This window comes from Acipenser ruthenus, chromosome 41 (genome assembly GCF_902713425.1).
Source record: "Acipenser ruthenus chromosome 41, fAciRut3.2 maternal haplotype, whole genome shotgun sequence".
NCBI lineage: Eukaryota > Metazoa > Chordata > Actinopteri > Acipenseriformes > Acipenseridae > Acipenser > Acipenser ruthenus.
In genome coordinates this window covers 6,000,769-6,027,413 of record NC_081229.1, presented here as the reverse complement: position 1 = coordinate 6,027,413, position 26,645 = coordinate 6,000,769, and the positions used below count along the sequence as shown (strand labels likewise).

General features: G+C 45.1%; 1 protein-coding gene across 1 annotated transcript in view; it reads right to left on the bottom strand.

Moving 5' to 3' along the window:
- Nucleotides 1-839: 839 nt before the first annotated feature.
- Nucleotides 840-26,645, bottom strand: part of LOC117433774 (complement C4) — a 62,422-nt gene continuing 36,616 nt past the window's right edge. Inside the window, exons 26-41 of the mRNA XM_059010872.1 lie at nt 25,473-25,629; nt 24,990-25,094; nt 20,409-20,577; nt 19,825-20,039; nt 17,761-17,922; nt 17,287-17,346; nt 16,794-16,884; nt 16,462-16,627; nt 16,098-16,188; nt 13,477-13,551; nt 12,538-12,640; nt 4,612-4,701; nt 4,433-4,525; nt 3,911-3,994; nt 3,266-3,398; nt 840-1,126 (exon numbers count right to left, since the gene is read on the bottom strand). Coding sequence (XP_058866855.1) covers nt 985-1,126; nt 3,266-3,398; nt 3,911-3,994; nt 4,433-4,525; nt 4,612-4,701; nt 12,538-12,640; nt 13,477-13,551; nt 16,098-16,188; nt 16,462-16,627; nt 16,794-16,884; nt 17,287-17,346; nt 17,761-17,922; nt 19,825-20,039; nt 20,409-20,577; nt 24,990-25,094; nt 25,473-25,629 — 1,936 coding nt within the window. The 3' untranslated portion in view covers nt 840-984. The remainder of the gene's footprint in view (nt 1,127-3,265; nt 3,399-3,910; nt 3,995-4,432; nt 4,526-4,611; nt 4,702-12,537; nt 12,641-13,476; nt 13,552-16,097; nt 16,189-16,461; nt 16,628-16,793; nt 16,885-17,286; nt 17,347-17,760; nt 17,923-19,824; nt 20,040-20,408; nt 20,578-24,989; nt 25,095-25,472; nt 25,630-26,645) is intronic.

Below are 26,645 nucleotides of genomic sequence, written 5' to 3'. Positions count from 1 at the left end.
GGGTTGCCAATCCATGTCCTTTGAGACAGAATCACTTGGACCCTGTTATATCAGGTAATATGTCCAGTTGTCCTTGTCTCTTGCATTAGTAAAACCTCACCTAGAATATTGTGTTCAGTTCTGGTCACCTCGTTACAAAAAGGATATTGCTGCTCTAGAAAGAGTGCAAAAAAGAGCAACCAGAATTATCCCGGGTTTAAAAGGCATGTCGTATGCAGACAGGCTAAAAGAATTGAATCTATTCAGTCTTGAACAAAGAAGACTACGCAGCAATCTGATTCAAACATTCAAAATCCTAACAAGTATTGACAATGTCGACCCAGAGGACCTTTTTGACCTGAAAAAAGAAACAAGGACCAGGGGTCATAAATGGAGATTAGATAAAGGGGCATTCAGAACAGAAAATAGGAAGCATTTTTTTACACAGAGAATTGTGAGGGTCTGGAACCAACTCCCCAGTAATGTTGTTGAAGCTGACACCCTGGGATCCTTCAAGAAGCTGCTTGATGAGATTCTAGGATCAATAAGCTACTAACAACCAAATGAGCAAGTTTGGCTGAATAGCCTCTCCTCGTTTGTAAACTTTCTTATGTTCTTATATCAGGTAATATGTCCAGCTGATCCTGTCTCTTATATCAGTTGATATATCCAGCTGACCCTGCCTTACATACTGTATCAGTTAATATATCCAGTCCACCCTGTCTCTTATATCACAGGTCTATTAAATATTCAACAATCTCTACAGGTTGGAGCTCCCCTGTCTCACATCTTGTTTGTAGAACATATCCTTTCTTGTTTGCTGTTTTAATTCCTCATATGTGAATAACATACATAGAGAATGGGATGGATATTTTATTGGAGCACACGTGGTGAGTAAAGATATATTATTTATCAATGTTGATGAATGAGATTGGTCTCTACAGACAGTGCCAGTGCTGCTAACCCTATCTAAGCCTGAGTGCTCTCCAGCGGTGTGAGTGCTGATTAGACAGTGCAGCCGCTGCTCTCGTATTCATCCAGGAAGTCGGTCAGGCCTTTGCAGTATCTCCTGTAGGCACTGCCTCTGCATTTCTCCTCATTTGGCAGCTCTTCAATCCAGGAGCTGGAGTCTAACAGATACTGCATACTGTGAGGAGGGGAGGGGAGAGAAACCGTGAAAACAGACCTACGCTTAAAACAACAACAAACAAGGAAAATCAGGGCTGCAACAGAGAGCTTTCTGTAAACAAGATAAAACCAGGAAGGAAGGGAGGGAAGAAAGACAAGAAAGACATATGGAAGGGAGGAAGGCAGACAGACACACAGAGAGACACAGACAGACACACAGAGAGACACACAGAGAGACACGCAGAGAGACACACAGAGAGACACACAGAGAGACACGCACACACACACACACAGAGACACACAGAGAGACACACAGAGAGACACGCACACACAGAGAGACACACAGAGAGACACACAGAGAGACACACAGAGAGACACGCACACACAGAGAGACACACAGAGAGACACGCACACACACACACACAGTCAGACACACAGAGATACACACACACACAGTCAGACACACAGAGAGACACACAGAGAGACACACCGAGAGACACACAGAGAGACACGCACACACACACACACAGTCAGACACACAGAGAGACACGCACACACAGTCAGACACACAGAGAGACACACAGAGAGACACACAGAGAGACACACAGAGAGACACGCACACACAGAGAGACACACAGAGAGACACACAGAGAGACACGCACACACACAGAGACACACAGAGAGACACGCACACACACACAGTCAGACACACAGAGATACACACACACACAGTCAGACACACAGAGAGACACACAGAGAGACACACAGAGAGACACGCACACACACACACACAGTCAGACACACAGAGAGACACGCACACACAGTCAGACACACAGAGAGACACACAGAGAGACACAGAGAGACACGCACACACAGACAGACACACAGAGAGACACGCACACACACACACACAGTCAGACACACAGAGAGACACGCACACACAGTCAGACACACAGAGAGACACACAGAGAGACACGCACACACAGAGAGACACACAGAGAGACACGCACACACACAGTCAGACACACAGAGAGACACGCACACACAGAGAGACACACAGAGAGACACGCACACACAGTCAGACACACAGAGAGACACGCACACACAGAGAGACACACAGAGAGACACGCACACACAGTCAGACACACAGAGAGACACGCACACACAGTCAGACACACAGAGAGACACGCACACACAGTCAGACACACAGAGAGACACGCACACACAGAGAGACACACAGAGACACGCACACACAGTCAGACACACAGAGAGACACGCACACACACACAGTCAGACACACAGAGAGACACGCACACACAGTCAGACACACAGAGAGACACGCACACACACACAGTCAGACACACAGAGAGACACGCACACACAGACAGACACACAGAGAGACACGCACACACACACAGTCAGACACACAGAGAGACACGCACACACAGTCAGACACACAGAGACACGCACACACAGACAGACACACAGAGAGACACGCACACACACACAGTCAGACACACAGAGAGACACGCACACACAGTCAGACACACAGAGACACGCACACACAGACAGACACACAGAGAGACATGCACACACACACAGTCAGACACACAGAGAGACACACACACACAGTCAGACACACAGAGAGACACGCACACACACACAGTCAGACACACAGAGAGACACGCACACACAGTCAGACACAGAGAGACACGCACACACACACAGTCAGACACACAGAGACACGCACACACAGACAGACACACAGAGAGACATGCACACACACACAGACACACAGAGAGACATGCACACACACACAGTCAGACACACAGAGAGACACACACACACACGGTCAGACACACAGAGAGACACGTACACACACACAGTCAGACACACAGAGACACGCACACACACACAGTCAGACACACAGAGACATGCACACACACAGTCAGACACACAGAGAGACACGCACACACACAGTCAGACACACAGAGAGACATGCACACAGACAGTCAGACACACAGAGAGACACGCACACAGACAGTCAGACACACAGAGAGACATGCACACACAGACAGTCAGACACACAGAGAGACACGCACACACACAGTCAGACACACAGAGAGACATGCACACACACAGTCAGACAGACACTCACTGTCCCTGCTGGTCGGTTGTCTTGCCATCGTTGCCCATGATGAGGTACTGCTGGTCCTCACTCAGGCTGCCTTTGCACTGCCGTCGCTTCAGGAAGAACCGGATCGAACCGGGAGCCACAAGCTCATCCCTGTCTGAAACACACACACACAACGACACAGTGAGATACCCTTATACAAGTTTACATGGTGTTTTTGCACTTTTACCAGGCTTTTTCCATAGTAATACCATGTAATAACCATAATCTACTCTGGTTTACCATGTTTAATAATATGTTTATCCCACCTCACTGTTCTTTACATTGCTTTCCTGTGCTTTACCATGCTTTCACTGTGCTTTATTACGCTTTGCTATGTTTTTACTATGGTAAATGTTTATAAGGGTAACGATGCAGTGGCACAACACCACAGTGACACAAAAACACATATGACAACACAACAATAATGCAATGACAAAAAAGACACTAACAGAAAAGACATGCAAACACACACAACATACGCATATAATACAACAATTATACAACAGTGACACTATAGCAATACAACAGACTAACAACATGACACAACAAGACATTAACAACACTATGCAAGTCAGAATATGAGAACAATACGATGATATTATGGAGCGGGGGAGGGAGTGCACTCACTGTATTGGAGGGTCCTGGTGATTGTGCACTTGTACACCTGGAAGTTGTTCTGTTCTACAATGCTGAGGACCTTCACTGTGTAGCCTAGAGAAACAGAGAGTAAGTCAGGAGGTGAGACAGGAGATTGAGGCAGGAGAGTGAGTCAGGAGAGTGAGACAGGAGGGTGTCAGACAGGAGAGTGAGTCAGGAGGTGAGACAGGAGGGTGAGAGACAAGAGAGTAAGTCAGGAGGGTGAGACAGGAGAGTGAGTCAGGAGGGTGAGACAGGAGGGTGTGAGAGGAGAGTGAGTTGGGAGGGTGTGAGACAGGAGAGTGAGTCAGGAGGGTGTGAGAGGAGAGTGAGTTGGGAGGGTGTGAGACAGGAGAGTGAGTCAGGAGGGTGAGACAGGAGGGTGAGTCATGAGGGTGTGAGAGGAGAGTGAGTTGGGAGGATGTGAGACAGGAGAGTAAGTCAGGAGGGTGAGACAGGAGGGTGTGAGACAGGAGAGTGAGATACCACACTGTTCAGCTCAGTCACACTCACCGTAGTTCACTATCGGATCAAAGCATGCGTGACTCATTCGCAGGTCTTTTGTGAGCTTCTTGCTGTAGGTCTCCTGCTGCTTGTGACAGGGCTCTGGAGGAGAGGAGAGATGGTCAGGTTTGAAAGAGCCTTTTCAGAGTGTTTCTTAATTCGGGTTGTATCAGTAAAGAGGCACTCACTCTCTGCGCACTGGCACACCTCGCCGGAGCACAACGTCGACACGAAGGTGCTGCGGCCGGGAGCGTTGTAGAACGTGGTGCACTTCCTGTCTGAAAGAGACATGCAAACACACGAACGTGACACACAGACAGAAAAACACACACACTCCCAGACCAGCACACACACACCCACACACACACACACACACACACACACACACCCAGACCAGCACACACACACACACCCAGACCAGCACACACACACACACACCCAGACCAGCACACACACACACACGCCCATACACACACCCTGACCAACACACACACACCCACCCCCCCCCCCCACACACACACACACACACACACACACACACACACACACACACACACACACACACACACACACCCTGACCAGCACACACAAATGTCTGCATTCCTATATTTGTGGGGACTTCTCATTGAATAACTATATTTTTATTTACTATTTCTCCAGTTAGACAAAACTCCACACAAGGTGAAAGTCGACAACAAACTAAACATTTTGGCACTTTTTTTTTTTTTTTTGAAGGCATATTTAGTTCTTAAAAACATGTTTTACAAAGTGGGGACGTCCCCACAACGTCGTGTTTTCAGGAGTTACTATCTTTGTGGGGACATTTTCTCATATTCCGCACATTGATATTAATACCTGCCAACACGCATACACACACAAACACACACCCAGACCAGCACACACACACACACCCAGACCAGCACACACACACACACACACCAACACACACACCAACACCCAGACCAGCGCACACACACACATCCAGACCAACAGTTAGAACGTAAGAACATAAGAAAGTTTACAAACGAGAGGAGGCCATTCAGCCCATCTTGCTCGTTTGGTTGTTAGTAGCTTATTGATCCCAGAATCTCATCAAGCAGCTTCTTGAAGGATCCCAGGGTGTCAGCTTCAACAACATTACTGGGGAGTTGGTTCCAAATTCCCACGATTCTCTGTGTAAAAAAGTGCCTCCTATTTTCTGTTCTGAATGCCCCTTTATCTAATCTCCATTTGTGACCCCTGGTCCTTGAATGCTTGGTCTTCTTTGTTCAAGACTGAATAGATTCAATTCTGTTAGCCTGTCTGCATATGCCAGGTCACTCTTCTTTGCACTCTTTCTAGAGCAGCAATATCTTTTTGTAGCGATGAGGTCTTACTAATGCATTGTAAAGTTTTAACATTACTTCCCTTGATTTAAATTCAACACTTTTCACTATATATAATTAAATAAATATAAATAATTTATTTCTTAGCAGACGCCCTTATCCAGGGCGACTTACAAGATATCACATTATTTTTACATACAATTACCCATTTATACAGTTGGTTTTTTTTTTTACTGGAGCAATCTAGGTAAAGTACCTTGCTCAAGGGTACAGCAGCAGTGTCCCCACCGGGGATTGAACCCATGACCCTCCGGTCAAGAGTCCAGAGCCCTAACCACTACTCCACACTGCTGCCCGATATATCCGAGCATTTTGTTGGCCTTTTTTATAGCTTCCCCACATTGTCTAGATGAAGACATTTCTGAGTCAACATAAACTCCTAGATCTTTTTCATAGATTCCTTCTTCAATTTCAGTATCTCCAATATAGTATTTATAATGGACATTTGTATTGCCTGTGTGCAGTACCTTATACTTTTCGATATATCATTTAATAGTGAAAAGCTCCAACTCCAAACCAGGTTTGTGTACACTTCCTTCTTTTTCTCTTCTCTTTTATTTAATGCTTTCACTCCTCCTGTACCTGTTTGTTCGCCTCCCTCTCAGCACCACCCTCTCTCAGTCATGTCTACTTCCTTTCCTCTACAGTAATCCTGTCCTCTCGTTCCTGCCCTCTGACTCCTCCCTCCTGCTGCAAATCTAACTCCTTTAACCTCATCTCCCTGCCTCTTCCTCTTTCTCCTGCTGACCCCCCCCCCCCCTCCCGCCCGCGCTCTCTCTGGTGCCCTCTGGAACTGTCACTCGGCTGAAACTTGAATCTCTCCTGATAACACTCTGGGTGATGTGGGGGAACACGACTTCACCTCTCTCCCTCCCTGCTCTTTTCTGTCTCCCCTGCTCTTTCCTCTCTCTCTCTGTTAGCACCTTTGAGTTTCACGCTGTTGAAATCACCTCCTCATTGTTCTCTATCACCCTCCTGGACCCCTTACTCACTTTCTTGATGAGCTTGACTTCCTCCTCTCCTCCCTCCACACTCCCTCTATCCCTGTTGTTCTACTAGGTGACTTCAATATCCACCTCTCTAACCATATCCACTCTGCTGGATTTCTCCCCCTTCTCCACTCCTTCTCCTACCGAACTGCGCACCGTTGAAAAGAAATGGAAGAAAAACCAATCTCCCTGCTGCTTTGAAGCTCCTACTTCCATTCTATCATTCAGTCTTCCGCTAACAATCCTCGTAAGCCTTTCTCTACCTTCTCCTCCCTCCCTAGCTCCCCCTCTTCCACCCTCCTCCACCTTCGCTCATGATTTTGCCTCCTTCTGCTCCTCCAAAATCAACTTTTCACTACCTTGCCTCCCTCCTGTGTCAGAGGTGTTAGATCTCCTTGCCGACCTGTGAGAGTGCTGAGTAAAGGGAACAGAGTACCGTGGACTAGATGGCCCGACAGTTCATTCCCAGGGAAGGCAGAAGGGGACTGCGCTACGGTACAATAAATCATTGACCCATAATGTTAACAGAGTGACATATACGTGAGTGTTTTGTTTCTCGTTATTAATATACAGTGCCTACACCTTTTGTTGCCTTATAGCCTGGAATTAAAATGCATTCAAAATTTTTTTTTTTCATTGATCTACATTGATCTAGTTTTTTTCATTGATCTACACATCCTACCCCCAAAATATTCTAGAAATTTGTAGAAAGTTAATAAAAAGCAAAAACTGAAATAGCTTGGTTGGATAAGTCTCCACCCCCTTTGTAATAGCAATCCTAAATTAGCTCAGGTGTAACCAATCGCCTTCAAAATCACACACCAAGTTAAGTGGCCTCCACCTGTGTTAAATTGTAGTGATTCACATGATTTCAGGACAAATTCAGCAGTTCCTGTAGGTTCCCTCTGCTGGGTAGTGCATTTCAAAGCAAAGACTCAACCATGAGCACCAAGGAGCTTTCAAAAGAACTTTGGGACAAAGTTGTTGAAAGGCACAGATCAGGGGATGGGTATAAAAATATATCAAAGGCCTTGAATATCCCTTGGAGCACGGTTAAGACGATTTTTAAGAAGTGGAAGGTGTATGGCACCACCAAGACCCTGCCTAGATCAGGCCGTCCCTCCAAACTGGATGAACGAGCAAGAAGGAGACTGATCAGAGAGGCTACTAAGAGGTCAATGGCAACTTTGCAAGAGCTACAGACTTTTATGGCCAAGACTGGTCAAAATGTGCATGTGACAACAATATCCCAAGCACTCCACAAATCTGGCCTGTATTTTACGCAAGAAAGACCACCTTGAATCCTGTTTGAAGTATGCAAAAAAACACTCAGGAGATTCTGTAGCCATGTGGCAAAAAGTTTTTGGTCTGACAAAACAAAAATGGAACTTTTTGGTCTAAATGCAAAGCGTTATGTTTGGCACAAACCCAACACATTGTATCACCCAAAGAACACCATCCCTACTGTGAAGCAAGGTGGTGGCAGCATCATGTTATGGGGATGTTTCTCATCGGCAGGGACTGGGGCACTTGTCAGGATAGAAGGGAAAACGAATGGAGCAAAGTACAGAGACGTCCTTGAGGAAAACCTGCTGCCTTCTGCAGGAAAGCTGAAACTGGGACGGAAGTTCACCTTTCAGCATGACAACGACCCAAAGCACACAACCAAATCTACACTGGAGTGGCTAAGGAACAAAAAGGTAAATGTCCTTGAGTGGCCCAGTCAGAGCCCCGACCTAAATCCAATCGAAAATGTATGGCATTACTTGAAGATTGCTGTCCATCAACGCTCCCCAAGGAACATGACAGAGCTTGAACAGTTTTGTAAAGAAGAATGGTCAAATATTGCCAAATCTAGATGTGCAAAGTTGGTAGAGACCTAATCCAACATATTCACAATTGTAACTGCTGCCAAAGGTGCCTCCACCAAGTATTAACTCAGGGGGGTGGATACTTATCCAATTATGATCTTTCAGTTTTGTATTTTTAATATATAATTTTGTTCTCAATAAAACCTTTTTTCCCCTTAACAGTGTGGAGTTTGGAGTGTAGATAAGTGGGAAAAAAAATCCTCATTGCATGAAACTCTGAGGCACTGACACAACAAAATGTGAAAAAAGTTCAAGGGGGTGTAAACTTTCTATAGGCACTGTACTGTTGTATTATTATCTGGATGGCCAGCACTAAACCCATATCAACATCACTGCACTTTGTTGTCACGAAAGAACTGTATTCACCACAAGCACTCACTGTGGACTGGTGTTGGTGTTGGTGTTTGTGTTACGTGTGGGTGAACTGAAACAGGACTGTTATTATTTCGGGGCCAACCCGCGGATTATAAATAAGCAATACATGCCGCTGCATTGCTTCATTAACATTGTTATTGTTTACTGCTGTTAGCCATCAGGCATTGGATTATACAATTGATCCTTCATTGCACCTGGATTATCGTTGTTTGTCTGATTATTGATCACCTGCACCTGCACACTGTTAACCAATTTGCCACACCTCCCCACCACCCTCTACAACCCCTACTATTCTACCCTCCTTCTCGACCCTCGCCACGATTTGTGCGTACTACTCCAGAGTCATAAACCAACCACGTGTGCTCTGAACCCCCTCTCCACTCACCGCTTCCAGGCTGCTGCCCCTGCCCTACCCCCTTTTATTTCCTCCCTCCTCAACACCTCTCTGTTTTCTGTCTGTTTCCCTTCTGCCTTCATACAAGACTGCATCACCCCCATCCTAAAAAATCCCTCCTCTCTAAAAACCATTGAGCGAGCTGTACATTTCCAGCTCTCTGCTTTCCTGTCAACACAGTCTCTGCTCAACCCCCTCGAATCTGGTTTTCGCCCGGCACACTCCACTGAAACTGCTCCTCTCCATCACAAATTATCTACTCTGCTCGTGCCGCCTCCCTCTCCTCTGTTCTAGTTCTCCTTGACCTCTCTGCTACCTTTGACACAGCTGACCACTCTATTCTCGTGTCCTCCCTTGCTGACCTGGGACTCTCTGGCACTGCTCTTGCCTGGTTCTCCTCCTACCTCTCCGAGCACACATACTGGGTATCCTGGTGTGATTCACCCTCTGACTCTTGCCCTCTTTTGACTGGTGTCCCCCAAGGCTCAGTCCTGGGACCCCTCTTGTTTTCTCTCTACACCTGCTCCATGGGTCCCCTCATCGCCTCTCGTATCACTTCTATGCTGATGATGCCCAGATCTTCCTCTCCTTTCCCACCTTTGACTCCGACATTTCCTCCCGTATCTCTACCTGTCTCTCGGCCATCTCCTCCTGGATGCACTCGCATCATCTCAAACTCAACCCCATCTCCTCCTGGATGCACTCGCATCATCTCAAACTCAACCCCATCTCCTCCTGGATGCACTCGCATCATCTCAAACTCAACCCCATCTCCTCCTGGATGCACTCGCATCATCTCAAACTCAACCCCATCTCCTCCTGGATGCACTCGCATCATCTCAAACTCAACCCCATCTCCTCCTGGATGCACTCGCATCATCTCAAACTCAACCCCATCTCCTCCTGGATGCACTCGCATCATCTCAAATTCAACCCCGTCTCCTCCTGGACGCACTCGCATCATCTCAAACTCAACCTCATCTCCTCCTGGATGCACTCGCATCATCTCAAACTCAACCCCGTCTCCTCCTGGATGCACTCGCATCATCTCAAACTCAACCCCGTCTCCTCCTGGATGCACTCGCATCATCTCAAACTCAACCCCATCTCCTCCTGGATGCACTCGCATCATCTCAAACTCAACCCCATCTCCTCCTGGATGCACTCGCATCATCTCAAATTCAACCCCGTCTCCTCCTGGACGCACTCGCATCACCTCAAACTCAACCCCATCTCCTCCTGGATGCACTCGCATCATCTCAAACTCAACCCCATCTCCTCCTGGATGCACTCGCATCATCTCAAACTCAACCCCATCTCCTCCTGGATGCACTCGCATCATCTCAAACTCAACCCCATCTCCTCCTGGATGCACTCGCATCATCTCAAACTCAACCCCATCTCCTCCTGGATGCACTCGCATCATCTCAAACTCAACCCCATCTCCTCCTGGATGCACTCGCATCATCTCAAACTCAACCCCATCTCCTCCTGGATGCACTCGCATCATCTCAAACTCAACCCCATCTCCTCCTGGATGCACTCGCATCATCTCAAACTCAACCCCATCTCCTCCTGGATGCACTCGCATCATCTCAAACTCAACCCCATCTCCTCCTGGATGCACTCGCATCATCTCAATCTCTCAAAATCAGATCTCTTTTTTTCCCCCCGTCTTCCTCCCCCACTGCTTATCTCTCTATCTCTATTCCTCTTGAATCCACCACCCTCTCTCCCACCTCATCCACCAAAAACCATGGTGTCACCGTTGACCCCTCCCTCTTACTCTCAGCACACCTCTACTCTGGTACGCACCTGTCGCTTCTTCATCAGCAACATACTCAGAATTCGACTCTTCCTCATGACTACCCCACACAGCTCCTAGTTCAGGCCCTGGTACTGACCTGCCTTGAGTACTGCTACTCCCTCCTGGTCAGCATTCCTGCCACTGCTGCCCATTCCACTCCAGCCCATCCAAAACTCTGTTGCTCACTTTGTCTTCTCCATTCCACGTTTCTCCCACACTACACTGCTGCTCCACTCTCTACATTGGCACCCTATTGCTGCTCACATCCAATTAAAAACTCTTGTACTCACCTATCACTGTCTTGACCATTCTACTCCCTCCTATCACCAGACTATAATTTTTTCCTACACCCCCTCTCACCCTCTCTGCTCCTCCATCTCTGGCAGACTAGCTGTACCCCCCCTGCTCCCCCGCCTCCAGAGCCCGCTCCTTCTCCACCCTTTCTCCTCAGTGGTGGAACGATCTACCCTCCTCAAGATACACCTGTTCAGACAACATCTGTAAACCTCAACTCTCGACCATATTGGACTATATGGCACCCACTTGTACCAGTATTGAACTAATCCATACCTTGCTGCATTCAAGTACTGCTCCTACCTATAACTACTTACTATATCTTGTATTTAATTTTACTCTTATAGGTATCTGTACTCTGTAATTGCCCTTATTTGAAATCATTCTCATCAATTTATCGTACTTACTATGTGTTCTTTCTGGACTTTACTCATATAAGCAAATAGTCACTATAAGGTTTAACTACTCTTAGTCGAATTCACTCTTACTTATAAGTTACTGTATGCTTTATTTTGCTCTTAGTTCAATTGGTTTTATTGTACTTTCATAACTGCTCATCTCTGTACTATTATATTCTGTAATGGGATGATATATAATGTGATAGTTTGTAATGTGATATTTTATAATGCAATACTTTGTACTGCGATAACTTGCGACAATTGTAAGTCGCCCTGGATAAGAGCGCCTGCTAAGAAATAAATAAATAATACATATTTTGCCATGTGTCTGCCCAGGTCTGAATGCTGTCTAGAACTTTGCTGCTGCAACGGTGTTTGCCACTCCTCCTATTTTTGTGTTGTCTGAAAATGCCATTTAGATTGGCAGTGAAGAGAAGTGTGTTGTATGCTGTGGGTTTTATGTTACATGTTGTATGTTGCATGTTGCATACTGTGAGTTGTATGTTGCATGTTGTATGCTGTGTGTTGTATGTTGCATGTTGTATGCTGTGAGTTGTATGTTGCATGTTGTATGCTGTGTGTTGCATGTCACATGGTGTACCTGGTTCGTAGTAGTCATACAGAGTGGCAGTGGCCGGCTGAACCAGTCCAATAGGAATGATCTGTTTGGCTCCAAATTCAATGCATTCCTGCTCTGGAGGAATCTAAACACATAAACACACATTGTGGTAATAATGACCCTGGTAATACTGGGGCAGCAGTAGTAATGGTAGGGTTACAAACAATAAGAATAACAATACACAGAATGATGTGTGCCCAATTGTGCATAATAAGCCACCTGAAGTAATTACAGTCTTATATGTGCAGTTGAAATTGGTTTTATTTGCCATATTTCCCACAGTGCATGCTTAATAATAACAATAATAATAACAATAATGATAATACTAAATGGATGTATTTATTATTTCCCCTTCCTCAGACAACTCTTCTATTGAATCTCTCCTTGTAAACAGAGCAGGGTGCGTTTTCTTATCAGCACGACACTGACCTCTCCTGGCAGGTCCTGGAACTGTTTCTTTAATCTGACACCAGCAGATTTAAACACTCTATTGAAGCAGCATTAAAGCATGGAGAATACTCCAGCCTGCTATTTAATTATTCATGTTGTTCAGATTCACTTTATATTTCATTTCTGTTTCAGACAATTTCCCCATGTTTTTCCCATTTTGTAACATGTTTAGCAAACCTCTCTGGGCATACAATGCTTCACTATGCTTTATCACAGGTTGCTGTGCTTTTACTATGGACAACTTTTATAAGGGTTAGTTAGCCATGTTTTTTTTATATGTACTTTACCATACCTCTCTGTGCTTTTCAAACACCCCCTATACTTTACCATGTTTAACTGTGCTTTTTTACACTTCACTATAGTAATGGAGCTCTCAGAATCATGTCTAAACTAAATCAGTTACACCCGAGTTCCTGTTTACCTGCCCTCCTGCAACACTGCCCCCTAGTGGATGTGCGTATTTTGACTCACCCCATCGAAGTAGAGCAGTAGTCTCCCCTCAGTGCTTTCATAGTGGTTGATGTACTGATCCGCCAAACCCTTCAACTGAGCAACACAAACAAGAAGCACACAGGTTAGAACTGTGACCTTTCAACTCTGCCAGCTCCACCCACTCTCTCTGTCTATACACATGTGGAGTGGGCAGGGCTAGTTGAAAGAGGAAGGCTGTTCAGTGCCTGGCAGTTAGGATTCTCCAGACAAGCTCAAAGCCAGGGAAAGGCAGATTTAAAATGATAAGAACTAAATGTTGGAGGAGCAATGGAACCCAGAACCCCTCGGAATAACTGAAGAAAGACAGCCTTAAGCAGCGAGGAGCGGAATGTAAAAACATATTGATTATTATTTATTTCTTAGCAGACACCCTTATCCAGGGCGACTTACCATTTTTACAAGATATCACATAATTTTTACATAAAATTACATTATTTTTTACATACAATTACCCATTGATGATCATGCAACAGTCTCTTGACACAGGGGTTGTACCGACAGACTGGAAAATAGCAAACGTAATACCAATCCACAAAAAGGGAGACCGAACCAGGTAACTACAGACCAATAAGCCTGACTTCTATTATATGTAAACTTATGGAAACTATAATAAGATCCAAAATTGAAAATTAACTATATGGGAACAATATCCTGGGAGACAATCAGCATGGTTTTAGGAAAGGGAGACACAGTAGGGATTCAAGGAAATGCATGAACATGGATTAGGGAGTGGTTAACATGTAGAAAACAGAAAGTACTGATTAGAGGAGAAACCTCAAAATGGAGTGAGGTAACCAGTGGAGTACCACAGGGATCAGTATTAGGTCCTCTGCTTTTCCTAATTTACATTAATGATTTAGATTCTGGTATAGTAAGCAAACTCGTTAAATTTGCAGACAACACAAAAATAGGAGGAGTGGCAAACACTGTTGTCATTCAAAATGATCTAGACAGCATTCAGAACTGGGCAGGCACATGGCAAATGACATTTAAAAGAGAAAAGTGTAAGGTACTGCACGCAGGCAATACAAATGTGCATTATAAATACCATATGGGAGAAAGTGAAATTGAAGAAGGAATCTATGAAAACGACCTAGGAGTTTATGTTGACCCAGAAATGTCTTCATCTAGACAATGTGGGGAAACTATAAAAAAGGCCAACAAGATGCTCGGATATATTGTGAAAAGTGTTGAATTTAAATCAAGGGAAGTAATGTTAAAACTTTACAATGCATTAGTAAGACCTCACCTCGTTACAAAAAGGATATTTCTGCTCTAGAAAGAGTGCAAAGAAGAGCAACCAGAATTATCCTGGGTTTAAAAGGCATGTCGTATGCAGACAATCTAAAAGAATTGAATCTATTCAGTCTTGAACAAAGAAGACTACGCGGCGATCTGATTCAAACATTCAAAATCCTAAAAGGTATAGACAATGTCAACCCAGGGGACTTCTTTGACTTGAAAAAAGAAAAAAGAACCAGGGGTCATAAATGGAGATTAGATAAAGGGGCATTCAGAACAGAAAATAGCAGGCACTTTTTTTACAGAGAATTGTGAGGGTCTGGAACCAACTCCCCAGTAATGTTGTTGAAGCTGACACCCTGGGATCCTTCAAGAAGCTGCTTGATGAGATTCTGGGATCAATAAGCTGCTAACATCCAAAGGAGCAAGATGGGCTGAATGGCCTCCTCTCGTTTGTAAACTTTCTTATGTTCTTATACAGTTGGGTTTTTACTGGAGCAATCTAGGTAAAGTACCTTGCTCAAGGGTACAGCAGCAGGGTCCCCCACCTGGGATTGAACCCACGACCCTCCGGTCAAGAGTCCAGAGCCCTAACCACTACACCACACTGCTGCTAAAAACATACTGATACAGAAGACAGCATCAAGCAGTGATGAGCAGCATGTAAAAACATATTGATACAGAAATGTGAAGCTGCGTCCTCTTTAAAGATTCTGCACTCTGGTCTCATTTTCTGTTTTAGTTTCTAATGGTTATATTTTAAAACAGCAAGTGGTCTTAATAGTGAAGGTGGCTTTACATTGCTGCCAACAGGAATGAGTGAAAAAACCCTTTCTGATAAAGTAAACCGTTGGTGTGTGGCTTTGTGTCTCAGTGTGTGTCTGAGTGTGTCCCTGTATCTCACTGTGTGTCTGTGCTTCTGTGTTTCTGTGTGTGTCTCTGTATATATGTGTCTGTGTGTGTCTCTCTCTGTGTCTCTCTCTCTACCTCTGTGTCTCTCTGTCTCTGTGTGTGTCTCTATCTCTGTGTCTATGTCTATCTGTGTGTCTGTGTCTTACTGTGTGTCTCTCTCTATCTCTGTGTCTGTGTGTGTCTCTCTATCTCTGGGTGTCTTACTGTGTGTCTCTGTGTGTGTCTCTCTCTATCTCTCTGTCTGTGTCTCACTGTGTCTGTCTCTCTCTATCTCTGTGTCTGTGTCTCAGTGTGTCTGTGTATGTGTCTGTGTGTCTCTCTATCTCTGTGTCTGTGTCTCACTGTGTGTCTGTGTGTCTCTCTCTCTATCTCTGTGTCTGTGTCTCACAGTGTGTCTGTCTCTCTATCTCTGTGTCTGTGTCTCACTGTGTGTCTGTGTTTTGTACCTTGTCTAGATCCTCTGTGTCGGCTTCAAACCCGCTCAGCATGGTGATATCAGCGATTGCCATCCCCGAGAGATTAGCTGCAGAACTGTGCCTGAAATAAAACAACAGAGAATCAACACCTGAGAGAGAGCGAGAGCGAGAGAGCGAGAGCGAGAGAGCGAGAGCGAGAGCGAGAGCGAGAGCGAGAGCGAGAGCGAGAGAGAGAGAGAGAGAGAGAGAGAGAGAGAGAGAGAGAGAGAGAGAGAGAGAGACCGACCAGGGGGGTGACAAACAAACTTTGTTTGAATAGCTCACTGCAGTGTGGAAGATAGTGTGTTTGAGTGGCTCAGTGGTTTGAGTGCTAGGCTGTGCTGTGGTAGCTCACCAGATGCACACTTGGTAGTTGACCACACTCTTCTTGCTGGACTCGTGGCCCGTGGCGTCCCTCTTCCTACGGCTCCGCGCGTCGAACCAGTCCAGCTCTGACATGGCCTGATCGGACTGGGGGGGCTCCTCTCCGTCCTCATACTCGTAGTAATCAACAACGGCAGCTGGGGGCACAGACACACAGCAACCACGTCAGCTTAGGAACTAATACATGGAGTCGAGTGGACAGAGAGAAAGAAAGAAAGAAAGAAAGAAAGAAAGAAAGAAAGAAAGAAAGAAAGAAAGGAGTGGTAGTTCACTCTCTTGCCCCGGGGTGGTTCATTCTCTTACGTGTGTACTTCACTTTCCCCGTCACGGTGACCTCGATCTTCAGGTCACTGCAGCTCGTCTTGGGCTCCATGGAGTTGTAAATCTTCAGAACCTGCAACTCACAACATGGGTCAGCATGCAACACACAACACGGGTCAGCACACAACATGGGTCAACATGCAACATGGGTCAACATGCAACATGGGTCAACATGCAACACACAACACGGGTCAGCACACAACATGGGTCAACATGCAACACACAACACGGGTCAGCACACAACATGGGTCAACATGCAACACACAACATGGGTCAACATGTTTTGACAAACACAAATCGCTACATACCATACACAATACAAATAAACACACCAACACACACAAACACACACACAGACACAGAAAGACACACTCACACACACACAAACACACACACAGACACAAAGACACACACACACACACACACACACACACACACTGTGATGAAGCTCCTGGTTTCTCTGTTCAGTACTCACTGTGAAACTGCCCTTGCCACTTCCGCCCACGTTGATGTCGATCGTGTTCCCTACAAACCGCTGGACACAAGACAGGAAGAGAAGAAAACGACATTCTGTTTACATCACATCTGATCTGTCCCGCTCAGTCCCCTCGTTCTCTCCTCTTCCTCCCCTCGACCCGTGTGTGTGAGTGTGTGTGTTTGTGTGTGTGTGTGTGAGTGTGAGTGAGTGAGTATGTATGTGTGCACACTCCTATTTGTGAAGTTAGCAACTATGTGTTATTACATGTACAGTCTTTCCCCTCCTCTCCTCTCCCCTCCTCTCTCCTACCCCTCTCCCCTCTCCCCTCTCCTCCCATCCTATCCTTCCCTCTCCTCTCCTCCCCTCTCCTCTCCTCATCTCACCCTCAGGTCCCCTCCCCTCTTCCTCTCCTCCCCTTTCCTCTCCTCAGGTCCCCTCCCCTCCCCTCCTCCTCTCCTCTCCTCTCCTCACCCTCAGGTCCTCCTCCACGCCGATGGCGCTGGTTTCCAGGGTGACTCTCTGGTTAAGGTTCTTCCCTAGGGAGCTCAGTTTGATCTCCAGTTTGGGTGGGGGGATGTTGGGGTCCTTCCGGATCTCAAACTCAGACAGAGCCTCCAGAGCCACTACAGTGTCCTGCACATAGAGAAACACACACTACCACTGAGAGAGAGAATCAATCACATGACACAGAGAAACACACAATACCACTGAGAGGGAGAATCAATCACATGACACACAGAGAAACACACAATACCACTGAGAGAGAGAGAATCAATCACATGACGCACAGAGAAACACACAATACCACTGAGAGAGAGAATCAATCACATGACACAGAGAAACACACAATACCACTGAGAGAGAGAATCAATCACATGACGCACAGAGAAACACACAATACCACTGAGAGAGAGAGAATCAATCACATGACGCACAGAGAAACACACAATACCACTGAGAGAGAGAATCAATCACATGACACACAGAGAAACACTCAATACCACTGAGAGAGAGAATCAATCACATGACACACAGAGAAACACACAATACCACTGAGAGAGAGAATCAATCACATGACGCACAGAGAAACACACAATACCACTGAGAGAGAGAATCAATCACATGACACACAGAGAAACACACAATACCACTGAGAGAGAGAATCAATCACATGACACACAGAGAAACACACAATACCACTGAGAGAGAGAATCAATCACATGACACACAGAGAAACACACAATACCACTGAGAGAGAGAATCAATCACATGACACACAGAGAAACACACAATACCACTGAGAGAGAGAATCAATCACATGACACACAGAGAAACACACAATACCACTGAGAGAGAGAATCAATCACATGACACACAGAGAAACACACAATACCACTGAGAGAGAGAATCAATCACATGACACACAGAGAAACACACAATACCACTGAGAGAGAGAATCAATCACATGACACACAGAGAAACACTCAATACCACTGAGAGAGAATCAGTCACATGACACACAGAGAAACACACAATACCACTGAGAGAGAGAATCAATCACATGACACACAGAGAAACACACAATATCACTGAGAGAGAGAATCAATCACATGACACACAGAGAAACACACAATACCACTGAGAGAGAGAATCAATCACATGACACACAGAGAAACACACAATACCACTGAGAGAGAGAATCAATCACATGACACACAGAGAAACACACAATACCACTGAGAGAGAGAATCAATCACATGACACACAGAGAAACACACAATACCACTGAGAGAGAGAATCAATCACATGACACACAGAGAAACACACAATACCACTGAGAGAGAGAATCAATCACATGACGCACAGAGAAACACACAATACCACTGAGAGAGAGAATCAATCACATGACACACAGAGAAATACACAATACCACTGAGAGAGAGAATCAATCACATGACACACAGAGAAACACTCAATACCACTGAGAGAGAGAATCAATCACATGACGCACAGAGAAACACACAATACCACTGAGAGAGAGAATCAATCACATGACACACAGAGAAACACACAATACCACTGAGAGAGAGAATCAATCACATGACGCACAGAGAAACACACAATACCAGTGAGAGAGAGAATCAATCACATGACACACAGAGAAACACACAATACCACTGAGAGAGAGAATCAATCACATAACACACAGAGAAACACACAATACCATGGGGAGGGGGAGGGAGGAAGCACAGATAGAAAGAACTGAAGTAAAGGAAGAAAAAATAGACAGAAAGAAGAAAGGAATGAACAAAAGGAAGAAAACAAAGGACAGAAGGAATAAATTAAGGGAGGAAGAAAGAAAGACAAATGAAAGCAGACAGAAAGAGAGAAGAAAGAAGCAGCTCTGGACTGTGAGCCTCGATGTCTATGCCTCCCTCTCTCACTGATATTGTGAAGTTACTCACAGATCTGTGGTGTACCCTCTCTGTGTTTAAAGCAGTGCAGGTTGGTGATTTGAAGCCAGGTCCGGCTCACCTGTGTGGATCTGAACCCCCCTCCGTAGTTCTGCTGCTCTGACAGCCAGCGGTACACAGACTCCGCCAGCTCCTGCTCTCTGTTGGCCAGCGCGGCCAGCAGCCCGTACGCTGTCGTCTCCACGGTGATAGCCTGGGCCTGAGGGACGAGGTGCGCCTTGTCCTCCCCCTGCAGCCTCAACTCAGAGTCAGCCTCCCAGAACACCACACCTTTCTCTGAGAGAGAGGAGAGAGGGGGAGAGGGAGAGGGGTGAGAGAATGGGGAGCAGGAGAGGGGCGGTGGGAGAGGTGGAGAGAGAGAGAGAGAGAGGGGGAGTGGGGAGGTGGCAGAGGTGGAAAGAGAGGGGGAGAGGGAGAAGGGTGAGAGAATGGGGAGGTGGCAGAGGTGGAGAGAGAGGGGGAGCGGGAGAAGGGTGAGAGAATGGGGAGCAGGAGAATGGGGAGAGGTGGAGAGAGAGGGGGAGAGAGGGAGAGGGCGAGGGGTGAGAGAAGGGGGTGGGAGAGGTGGAGCCTAGGTTCTTTAAAAGTCATTCTCTCTTCTTGAGTCCTGTATGTATAGCAGCTTAAAGATTGACTCTGTCTTACCCCTGTCCTCTATGGCCTGGCTCTTGAGTATTTCGACTGCCTGGTGTGCAGCGCTGCTTTCTGGCTTGGTGAGGGCCAGAGCATAGGCAGAGATGGCCAGGGAGTAGGGTCTATTTACTTTCAGAATTTTGTCCTGGAGGTATTCTGTGGATTTATCAATAGCATCTTTCTGAAGTGACAAAACAAAACAAATTACTGTGAAACACGGAATAAAAACTTTAAATAGACTGCATTTGAAATTGAATGCATTCAATGACAAATGTTTTGACTGGAAGTCTTTCTCAGTGTCTTCAATGTAAATTCAATAACAAAGGTTTTGACTAGAAGTCTCTCAGTGTCTTCAATGTAAAATTAATAACAACAGTTTTGACTAGAAGTCTTTTTCAGTGTTTTCAAACACTGAAATGATCCAGCATTTGTAGACACTGAGAAACGCTTGCAGTCGAAACGTCTGTCATTAAATCACCACGAGTGTAAACTCAGAATCAGAGCAGCCAGTGGGATGAAGAAGCTGATAAGCATGACGTATATCAACAGCATGTACAGAACAGCAGAGAAGAATGAGCAATGCAACGTATATCAACAATCTGATACGTGAATAGCAGAGAAGAATGAGCAATGCAACGTATATCAACAGCATGTACAGAACAGCAGAGAAGAATGAGCAATGCAACGTATATCAACAGCATGTACAGAACAGCAGAGAAGAATGAGCAATGCAACGTATATCAACAATCTGATACGTGAATAGCAGAGAAGAATGAGCAATGCAACGTATATCAACAGCATGTACAGAACAGCAGAGAAGAATGAGCAATGCAACGTATATCAACAGCATGTACAGAACAGCAGAGAAGAATGAGCAATGCAACGTGTATCAACAATCTGATACACGAATAGCAGAGAAGAATGAGCAATGCAACGTATATCAACAGCATGTACAGAACAGCAGAGAAGAATGAGCAATGCAACGTATATCAACAATCTGATACATGAATAGCAGAGAAGAATGAGCAATGCAACGTGTATCAACAATCTGATATGTGAATAGCAGAGAAGAATGAGCAATGCAACGTATATCAACAATCTGATACACGAATAGCAGAGAAGAATGAGCAATGCAATGTGTATCAACAATCTGATACGCGAATAGCAGAGAAGAATGAGCAATGCAACGTATATCAACAGCATGTACAGAACAGCAGAGAAGAATGAGCAATGCAACGTATATCAACAGCATGTACAGAACAGCAGAGAAGAATGAGCAATGCAACGTATATCAACAATCTGATACGCGAATAGCAGAGAAGAATGAGCAATGCAACGTATATCAACAATCTGATACATGAATAGCAGAGAAGAATGAGCAATGCAACGTATATCAACAGCATGTACAGAACAGCAGAGAAGAATGAGCAATGCAACGTATATCAACAATCTGATACACGAATAGCAGAGAAGAATGAGCAATGCAACGTGTATCAACAATCTGATACACGAATAGCAGAGAAGAATGAGCAATGCAACGTATATCAGCAATCTGATACGCGAATAGCAGAGAAGAATGAGCAATGCAACGTGTATCAACAATCTGATACACGAATAGCAGAGAAGAATGAGCAATGCAACGTATATCAACAATCTGATACGTGAATAGCAGAGAAGAATGAGCAATGCAACGTATATCAACAGCATGTACAGAACAGCAGAGAAGAATGAGCAATGCAACGTATATCAATAATCTGATACGCGAATAGCAGAGAAGAATGAGCAATGCAACATATATCAACAATCTGATACACGAATAGCAGAGAAGAATGAGCAATGCAACGTATATCAACAATCTGATACGTGAATAGCAGAGAAGAATGAGCAATGCAACGTATATCAACAGCATGTACAGAACAGCAGAGAAGAATGAGCAATGCAACGTATATCAACAATCTGATACACGAATAGCAGAGAAGAATGAGCAATGCAACGTATATCAACAATCTGATACGTGAATAGCAGAGAAGAATGAGCAATGCAACGTATATCAACAATCTGATACACGAATAGCAGAGAAGAATGAGCAATGCAACGTATATCAACAATCTGATACGTGAATAGCAGAGAAGAATGAGCAATGCAACGTATATCAACAGCATGTACAGAACAGCAGAGAAGAATGAGCAATGCAACGTGTATCAACAATCTGATACGCGAATAGCAGAGAAGAATGAGCAATGCAACGTATATCAACAGCATGTACAGAACAGCAGAGAAGAATGAGCAATGCAACGTGTATCAACAATCTGATACATGAATAGCAGAGAAGAATGAGCAATGCAACGTATATCAACAATCTGATACGCGAATAGCAGAGAAGAATGAGCAATGCAACGTATATCAACAATCTGATACACGAATAGCAGAGAAGAATGAGCAATGCAACGTGTATCAACAATCTGATATGTGAATAGCAGAGAAGAATGAGCAATGCAACGTATATCAACAATCTGATACATGAATAGCAGAGAAGAATGAGCAATGCAACGTGTATCAACAATCTGATACGTGAATAGCAGAGAAGAATGAGCAATGCAACGTATATCAACAATCTGATACATGAATAGCAGAGAAGAATGAGCAATGCAACGTGTATATCAACAATCTGATACGCGAATAGCAGAGAAGAATGAGCAATGCAACGTATATCAACAATCTGATACGTGAATAGCAGAGAAGAATGAGCAATGCAACGTATATCAACAATCTGATACACGAATAGCAGAGAAGAATGAGCAATGCAACGTGTATCAACAATCTGATATGTGAATAGCAGAGAAGAATGAGCAATGCAACGTATATCAACAATCTGATACATGAATAGCAGAGAAGAATGAGCAATGCAACGTGTATCAACAATCTGATATGTGAATAGCAGAGAAGAATGAGCAATGCAACGTATATCAACAATCTGATACATGAATAGCAGAGAAGAATGAGCAATGCAACGTGTATCAACAATCTGATATGTGAATAGCAGAGAAGAATGAGCAATGCAACGTATATCAACAATCTGATACATGAATAGCAGAGAAGAATGAGCAATGCAACGTGTATCAACAATCTGATACGTGAATAGCAGAGAAGAATGAGCAATGCAACGTATATCAACAATCTGATACATGAATAGCAGAGAAGAATGAGCAATGCAACGTGTATATCAACAATCTGATACGCGAATAGCAGAGAAGAATGAGCAATGCAACGTATATCAACAATCTGATACGTGAATAGCAGAGAAGAATGAGCAATGCAACGTGTATCAACAATCTGATACACGAATAGCAGAGAAGAATGAGCAATGCAACGTGTATCAACAATCTGATACATGAATAGCAGAGAAGAATGAGCAATGCAATGTGTATTTACAATCTGATACATGAATAGCAGAGAAGAATGAGCAATGCAACGTATATCAGCAATCTGATACATGAATAGCAGAGAAGAATGAGCAATGCAATGTGCATTTACAATCTGATACACGATTCTCAATACACAAGTATAGCATTATGCAAAAATCAGTGACTGTGACAGAAATACAATGATTCTTGGTTGTAAATCTCCCTCCCAACCTGTGAGGGTGCTAAACAGCTTGAACAGAGTTCTTTGGATGGGCTGGTCTGACAGTTCTTTCCCAGGGTCGGGAAGTCAGCCAGTCTGGATGAAGGCGAGACTCCATTGCAAGAACGCATTGACCCGGAAGGGAAACAACATGGCAGTCGCAGATTGGAGAGGCGTTTGCACTCGTTTACCAAGGGGTCATGTGTGACGACATAAAAGGGGATGGAGAGACGCAATATGTTCCTTCGTGTTGGTTTTGTATTTTAACCTAGAAAGAGTGTGAGAGACCCCAGAGAATGTAGCAGTTTCATGAGTGTTTTGTTTGTTTTGCTCAGTCTGTTAGTAATTGTCTTGTTTGTGAATCACCAGACAGCTAACAGGTTTCCGGAGCTGTCGCCTTGGGCCAGCACAAAGCCGGAACAACACTTCACCACTGTCACGAAATAAACGTGTATCACCCACCACGAGCGCTACTGCACGCACCCAGGACTGGTGACCGTGTGTGTATTATTGTGAGGCAGATATAATTGTTTATGGTTTGGGGCTGCAATCCCCTTGTTATTTGCCCCGTGCTCTACACAGTGGTGTGTATTGCCGGGGGGGATTATTGTTTGGTCGGCAGACCTGGAAAACAAAATAATAATATCCATTCCAAACCGGATTATAATCATCTCTGTCTGTTTCATTCACACACTGCATCACTCCTGCACCTGAACCCAATCAACCATTTACCCACAGTGGCATACAGACAAATGTACGCATAGACAGACACCCCTAATCCCCAGACTCTGAGGTTCTCAATGGCTTGTGTTAATAATGTTAATAATGCAACACTCTGCCCCTAGTGGATGTAAGAAATACATCAGTAGGAAATACCACATAGAACACAGGTGATGTTTCTTACACCCTTCATGGGGACACCTGGTCTGTGAGAGCCCCCCCTGGTGCTGGGAGGGTGGAAGTGCTCACCACACGCTGCAGCTTCTCTCCTGTTTGAGCTGCTAGAGAGTGATGCAGAGCGATAGTGACAAACGCAGTGAGGGAGATCCTGCTGTCCACTCCACCAACACCACCCTGCAGGAGAGAAGAGTGAGAGGGAGAGAGAGTGAGAGGGACGTGGGTCTGTGTCTCTGTGTATCTCTGTGTATCTCAGTGCATCTTAGAGTGTGTCTCTGTGTGTCTCTGTGTATCTTACTGTGTGTCTCTGTGTCCCTGTTATGTTCTTTACCTGCATCGCTGTGTGTCTTTGTGAGTCAGTGTGTCTCTCTGTGTGTCACGGTGTCAGTGTGTGTCTGTGTCTCAGAGTGTGTCTTTGTTTGTGTCTCAGTGTTTGTCAGTGTCTCACTCAGTGTGTGTCTCAGTGTGCGTCTCTGTGAGTGTGTGTGTCTCAGTGTGCGTCTCTGTGAGTGTGTGTGTGTGTGTGTGTGTGTTATGTATGGTTGTGTTCTCTACCTGCATCTCTCTGTGGATGACTGGCTTGGGGTCATGAAATTCTCCGCTGTGGAGCTGCTGTGTGAGCAGGTAGGAGGCAGGGTCTTCAATCTCCTCATTCTGGACATCTGCATACGAGCGAACCTGAGAGAGAGTCTTCAACACGAACGCTGTGAGCCTGAGAGAGAGGGAGATGAGAGGGAGAATGAGACTGACAGAGAGAGACTGAGACTGACACAGAGAGAGAGAGAGACAGAGAGAGAGAGAGAGAGAGAGAGAGAGAGGGAGAGAGAGAAAGAGAGAGGGAGAGGGAGAGACAGAGAGAGAGAGAGGGAGAGAGAGGCAGACAGAGAGAGGGAGGCAGAGACTGAAACGGAGAGAGAAACACGTCCACCAAACAAACAAACAAAGGAAAAATATTTGACTGTTTTATAGATTTGAAAAAAGCATTTGATTCAATTTGGCCAGAAGGTCTATTCTTTAAACATCTCCAAAGTGGTGTAGGAAGTGAAGTATATGACATCGTAAAGTGTATTCAGAAAATAAGTGTGATGTGAAAATTGGTGGAGTGAGACAGGGCTGCAGTGTGAGCCCAGTCTGCAGTCCCTGGTCTCACTTTACACATCACAGATATTAAATGCCTGCTCTACGCAGATGACCTGGTCCTGCTTTCACCCACAGAGCAGGGTCTTCAGCAGATCCTGTCACTGCTAGAGCACTACTGTCAGACCTGGGCACTGGCAGCAAACCAGGACAAGACCAGAGTTATGGTCGTCCAGAAAAAAGCAAGATCTCAGGGAAATAGGTACCTCTTCACTCTGGGCAACACCACCTTAGAGCATAACACCACTAAAGCCACGCACCTACCAACACATAGCACTGTAGAGTGTTACACTGTGCCCAGAACAGAATCCCCTCAGCCAACTGGTACTGAAGCCACACGCCTACCAGCACATAGCACTGCAGAGTGACACACTGCGCCCAGAACAGAATCCCCTACCAGCACTGCAGAGTGACACACTGCACCCAGAACAGAATCCCCTACCAGCACTGCAGAGTGTCACACTGCGCCCAGAACAGAATCTCACTCAACTGAGCCAAATGAACCCCTGTGAGATTGAGAACACCACCAAGAAAAAACAACTCCCAAAGTCAATCATGACAAAAATTGACATCAATTTAAAAAACACATAC